The sequence below is a fragment of the Salvelinus alpinus genome, chromosome 10 (assembly GCF_045679555.1).
Source record: "Salvelinus alpinus chromosome 10, SLU_Salpinus.1, whole genome shotgun sequence".
NCBI lineage: Eukaryota > Metazoa > Chordata > Actinopteri > Salmoniformes > Salmonidae > Salvelinus > Salvelinus alpinus.
The window spans coordinates 84,141,156-84,146,931 of record NC_092095.1 but is presented as its reverse complement, the minus strand read 5'-3'; the positions used below and the strand labels follow the sequence as shown (position 1 = coordinate 84,146,931).

Here is a 5,776-nt window from a genome sequence, read left to right as displayed (position 1 = left end):
GGGGTAGGGGGGAGCCTGGGCTACGGGGTTGGGGTAGGGGGGAGCCTGGGCTGGGGGGTTGGGGTAGGGGGAGCCTGGGCTACGGGGTTGGGGTAGGGGGGAGCCTGGGCTGGGGGGTTGGGGTAGGGGGACCCTGGGCTGCGGGGTTGGGGTAGGGGGAGCCTGGGCTGCGGGGTAGGGGTAGGGGGGAGCCTGGGCTGGGGGGTTGGGGTAGGGGGAGCCTGGGCTGGGGGGTTGGGGTAGGGGGAGCCTGGGCTGGGGGGTTGGGGCTGAGGGGAGCCTGGGCTGCGGGGTTGGGGTAGGGGGGAGCCTGGGCTGGGGGGTTGGGGTAGGGGGGAGCCTGGGCTGGGGGGTTGGGGTAGGGGGGAGCCTGGGCTGGGGGGTTGGGGTAGGGGGAGCCTGGGCTGGGGGGTTGGGGTAGGGGGAGCCTGGGCTACGGGGTTGGGGTAGGGGGAGCCTGGGCTACGGGGTTGGGGTAGGGGGGAGCCTGGCCTGCGGGGTTGGGGGAGCCTGGCCTGCGGGGTTGGGGTAGGGGGGAGCCTGGGCTAAGGGGTTGGGGTAGGGGAGAGCCTGGGCTGCGGGGTTGGGGTAGGGGGAGTGTGGGCTGGGGAGTTGGGGTAGGGGGAAGCCTGGGCTGAGGGGAGCCTGGGCTGGGGGGTTGGGGCTGAGGGGAGCCTGGGCTGGGGGGTTGGGGCTGAGGGGAGCCTGGGCTGGGGGGTTGGGGCTAGGGGGAGCCTGGGCTGGGGGGTTGGGGCTGAGGGGAGCCTGGGCTGGGGGGTTGGGGCTGAGGGGAACCTGGGCTGGGGGGTTGGGGCTGAGGGGAACCTGGGCTGGGGGGTTGGGGCTGAGGGGAGCCTGGGCTGGGGGGTTGGGGCTAGGGGGAGCCTGGGCTGGGGGGTTGGGGCTGAGGGGAGCCTGGGCTGGGGGGTTGGGGCTGAGGGGAACCTGGGCTGGGGGGTTGGGGCTGAGGGGAACCTGGGCTGGGGGGTTGGGGCTGAGGGGAGCCTGGGCTGGGGGTTTGGGGTAGGGGGAGCCTGGGCTGGGAGGTTGGGGTAGGGGGGAGCCTGGGCTGGGGGGTTGGGGCTGAGGGGAACCTGGGCTGGGGGGTTGGGGCTGAGGGGTTGGGGCTGAGGGGAGCCTGGGCTGGGGGTTTGGGGTAGGGGGAGCCTGGGCTGGGAGGTTGGGGTAGGGGGGAGCCTGGGCTGGGGGGTTGGAGTGGGGGATGCCTGGGCTACGGGGTTGAGGTGGGGGGAGCCTGGGCTACAGGGTTGGGGTAGGGGGAGCCTGGGCTACAGGGTTGGGGTAGGGGGGAGCCTGGGCTACAGGGTTGGGGTAGGGGGGAGCCTGGGCTGCGGGGTTGGGGTAGGGGGGAGTGTGGGCTGGGGGGTGGGGTAGGGGGGAGCCTGGGCTGAGGGGAGCCTGGGCTGGGGGGTTGGGGTAGGGGGGAGCCTGGGCTGGGGGGTTGGGGTAGGGGGAGCCTGGGCTACGGGGTTGGGGTAGGGGGGAGCCTGGGCTGGGGGGTTGGGGTAGGGGGAGCCTGGGCTACGGGGTTGGGGTAGGGGGAGCCTGGGCTGCGGGGTTGGGGTAGGGGGAGCCTGGGCTACGGGGTTGGGGTAGGGGGAGCCTGGGCTGCGTGGTTGGGGTAGGGGGAGCCTGGGCTACGGGGTTGGGGTAGGGGGAGCCTGGGCTACGGGGTTGGGGTAGGGGGGAGCCTGGGCTGGGGGGTTGGGGTAGGGGGAGCCTGGGCTGGGGGGTTGGGGTAGGGGGAGCCTGGGCTACGGGGTTGGGGTAGGGGGGAGCCTGGGATGGGGGGTTGGGGTTGGGGTAGGGGGGAGCCTGGGCTGGGGGGTTGGGGTAGGGGGAGCCTGGGCTGGGGGGTTGGGGTTGGGGTAGGGGGGAGCCTGGGCTGGGGGGTTGGGGTAGGGGGAGCCTGGGCTACGGGGTTGGGGTAGGGGGGAGCCTGGGCTGGGGGGTTGGGGTAGGGGGAGCCTGGGCTGCGGGGTTGGGGTAGGGGGAGCCTGGGCTGCGGGGTTGGGGTAGGGGGAGCCTGGGCTGGGGGGTTGGGGTAGGGGGAGCCTGGGCTACGGGGTTGGGGTAGGGGGGAGCCTGGGCTGGGGGGTTGGGGTAGGGGGAGCCTGGGCTGGGGGGTTGGGGTAGGGGGAGCCTGGGCTACGGGGTTGGGGTAGGGGGGAGCCTGGGCTGGGGGGTTGGGGTAGGGGGAGCCTGGGCTACGGGGTTGGGGTAGGGGGGAGCCTGGGCTGGGGGGTTGGGGTAGGGGGAGCCTGGGCTGCGGGGTTGGGGTAGGGGGAGCCTGGGCTGCGGGGTTGGGATAGGGGGAGCCTGGGCTACGGGGTTGGGGTAGGGGGGAGCCTGGGCTGGGGGGTTGGGGTAGGGGGAGCCTGGGCTGGGGGGTTGGGGTAGGGGGAGCCTGGGCTGGGGGGTTGGGGTAGGGGGAGCCTGGGCTACGGGGTTGGGGTAGGGGGGAGCCTGGGCTGCGGGGTTGGGGCTGAGGGGAGCCTGGGCTGCGGGGTTGGGGTAGGGGGGAGCCTGGGCTGGGGGGTTGGGGTAGGGGGAGCCTGGGCTACGGGGTTGGGTTAGGGGGGAGCCTGGGCTGCGGGGTTGGGGTAGGGGGGAGCCTGGGCTACGGGGTTGGGGTAGGGGAGAGCCTGGGCTGCGGGGTTGGGGGAGTGTGGGCTGCGGGGTTGGGGTAGGGGGAGCCTGGGCTACGGGGTTGGGGTAGGGGGAGCCTGGGCTACGGGGTTGGGGTAGGGGGAGCCTGGGCTGGGGGGTTGGGGTAGGGGGAGCCTGGGCTACGGGGTTGGGGTAGGGGGGAGCCTGGGCTGCGGGGTAGGGGGGAGACTGGGCTGCGGGGTTGGGGCTGAGGGGAGCCTGGGCTGCGGGGTTGGGGTAGGGGGGAGCCTGGGCTGGGGGGTTGGGGTAGGGGGAGCCTGGGCTACGGGGTTGGGGTAGGGGGAGCCTGGGCTGCGGGGTTGGGGTAGGGGGAGCCTGGGCTACGGGGTTGGGGTAGGGGGAGCCTGGGCTGCGTGGTTGGGGTAGGGGGAGCCTGGGCTGGGGGGTTGGGGTAGGGGGGAGCCTGGGCTGGGGGGTTGGGGTAGGGGGAGCCTGGGCTGCGGGGTTGGGGTAGGGGGGAGCCTGGGCTGCGGGGTTGGGGTAGGGGGGAGCCTGGGCTACGGGGTTGGGGTAGGGGGGAGCCTGGGCTGGGGGGTTGGGGTAGGGGGAGCCTGGGCTGGGGGGTTGGGGTTGGGGTAGGGGGAGCCTGGGCTACGGGGTTGGGGTAGGGGGGAGCCTGGGCTGCGGGGTAGGGGGGAGCCTGGGCTGCGGGGTTGGGGTAGGGGGGAGCCTGGGCTGGGGGGTTGGGGTAGGGGGAAGCTGGGCTACGGGTTGGGGTAGGGGGGAGCCTGGGCTGCGGGGTTGGGGTAGGGGGGAGCCTGGGCTACGGGGTTGGGGTAGGGGAGAGCCTGGGCTGCGGGGTTGGGGTAGGGGGAGTGTGGGCTGCGGGGTTGGGGTAGGGGGAGTGTGGGCTGGGGAGTTGGGGTAGGGGGGAGCCTGGGCTGAGGGGAGCCTGGGCTGGGGGGTTGGGGCTGAGGGGAGCCTGGGCTGGGGGGTTGGGGCTGAGGGGAGCCTGGGCTGGGGGGTTGGGGCTGAGGGGAACCTGGGCTGGGGGGTTGGGGCTGAGGGGAACCTGGGCTGGGGGGTTGGGGCTGAGGGGAACCTGGGCTGGGGGGTTGGGGCTGAGGGGAACCTGGGCTGGGGGGTTGGGGCTGAGGGGAACCGGGCTGGGGGGGCTGGGGACCGGGTTGGGGCTGAGGGGAACCTGGGCTGGGGGGTTGGGGCTGAGGGGAACCTGGGCTGGGGGGTTGGGGCTGAGGGGAACCTGGGCTGGGGGGTAGGGGCTGGAAGGAGCCTGGGCTCCCACACATTCCCTTGGATTGGCTCAAGGAGTGGATCTGGATTTAGGCGGGATAAGCGGTTAGGGGGGGAGCACCCACCCCCCCAATATTAACTGACAGCTCACCTAATAGTAAAGTATGGTGGCGCTATGAGAGGCTGCCTATAACACAGCAGTGACTTGAGTTATTCATATGAGTGACATTTATTGGTCATCATGAACATCAATAGGCACTGTGGCTACTGACTCGTATCAAGACTGTTATTCAAATGCACAAACAAAATATCTGGATAGGAAGCTAGCAGCAGTGAATGAACTATGGCAGCGACAAGAGACGGGACGACACCATACGAAGGTTTCACATCAAGCAGAGGTTTGTCCATGCATGTTATTAACCTGGTACATTATACAGTCACTAAACATCACAAATCACTCACAGTGCTCTCGTTCTACTAGATGGATCAAAGCTTACCAAAATGTATATGCACTTACAACTAACTGTAAGTGGCTTTGGATAAAAGCCTCTGCTAAATGGCATATGTATTATTATACATGTATTATAAAGCTTAGCCAGCCGTAGTTGCTGGGGTTTGTTCAGTAAGAGCAATATTAACCAACGTTCCGATAGAAATACATTATTGTAGAGCCGATACAGTATGATTCTCTCTTATGGAGAATAAGGACTCACGTCAGCTCTATACATGACATTTCTATCAGCAACATTCTTTCTAGAGGTCGACCGATTATGATTTTTCAACGCCGATACCGATTATTGGGGGACCAAAAAATGCCGATACTGATTAATCGGCCGATTTAAAAAAAAATTATTTGTAATAATGATAATTACAACAATACTGAATGAACACTTTTCTTTTACCTTAATATAATACATCAATAAAATCAATTTAGCCCCAAATAAATAATGAAACATGTTCAATTTGGTTTAAATAATGCAAAAACAAAGTGTTGGAGAAGAAAGTAAAAGTGCAATATGTGCCATGTAAGAAAGCTAACGTTTAAGTTCCTTGCTCAGAACATGAACATATGAAAGCTGGTGGTTCCTTTTAACATGAGTCTTCAATATTCCCAGGTAAGAAGTTTTAGGTTGTAGTTATAGGAATTATAGGACTATTTCTCTCTATACCATTTGTATTTCATATACCTTTGACTATTGGATGTTCTTATAGGCACTTTAGTATTGCCAGTGTAACAGTATAGCTTCCGTCCCTCTCCTCGCCCCTACCTGGGCTCGAACCGGGAACACAACGACAACAGCCACCCTCGAAGCATCGTTACCCATCGCTCCACAAAACCTGCTGCCCTTGCTGAGCAAGGGGAACAACTACTCCAAGTCTCAGAGCGAGTGACGTCACCGAATGAAACGCTATTAGCGCGCACCCCGCTAACTAGCTACCCATTTCACATCGGTTACACCAGCCTAATCTCGGGAGTTGATAGGCTTGAAGTCATAAACAGCTCAATGCTTGAAGCATTGCGAAGAGCTGCTGGCAAACGCACAAAAGTGCTGTTTGAGTGAATGTTTACGAGCCTGCTGCTGCCTACCATCGCTCAGTCAGACTGCTCTATCAAATATCAAATCATAGACTTAATTATAACATAATAACACAGAAATACGAGCCTTTGGTCATTGATATGGTCGAATCCGGAAACTATCATTTCGAAAACAAAACGTTTATTCTTTCAGTGAAATACGGAACCGTTCCGTATTTTATCTAACGGGTGGCATCGCTAAGTCTAACTAGGCAAGTCAGTTAAGAACACATTCTTTTTTCAATGAAGGCCTAGGAACGGTGGGTTAACTGCCTTGTTCAGGGACAGAACGACAGATTTTTTACCTTGTCAGCT

General features: G+C 63.7%; 1 protein-coding gene across 1 annotated transcript; it reads right to left on the bottom strand.

The window, feature by feature from the left end:
* Positions 1-462: 462 nt before the first annotated feature.
* On the bottom strand, positions 463-5,210 carry LOC139533008 (uncharacterized). Its single transcript, XM_071331156.1, has 7 exons — positions 5,154-5,210; positions 3,734-3,968; positions 3,400-3,613; positions 2,815-2,953; positions 2,607-2,723; positions 1,265-1,449; positions 463-694 (listed from the first exon to the last, which is right to left on the bottom strand). Exons 1-7 carry the CDS (start codon positions 5,208-5,210, stop codon positions 463-465), a joined length of 1,179 nt encoding a protein of 392 aa, XP_071187257.1.
* Positions 5,211-5,776: the final 566 nt, after the last annotated feature.

Bases quoted from the DNA above. Each gene is read 5' to 3' on its own strand.
- LOC139533008 (XM_071331156.1), bottom strand. From the start codon at position 5,210: ATGGGTAACGATGCTTCGAGGGTGGCTGTTGTCGTTGTGTTCCCGGTT. The intron at 3,614-3,733 runs GTTCCCCTCAGC...CCCCCAGCCCAG, and splicing joins GCCCCAACCCCCCAGCCCAG to GCTCCCCTCAGCCCCAACCC. The intron at 695-1,264 runs GTAGCCCAGGCT...GGCTCCCCTCAG, and splicing joins GCTCCCCCTACCCCAACCCT to CCCCAACCCCCCAGCCCAGG.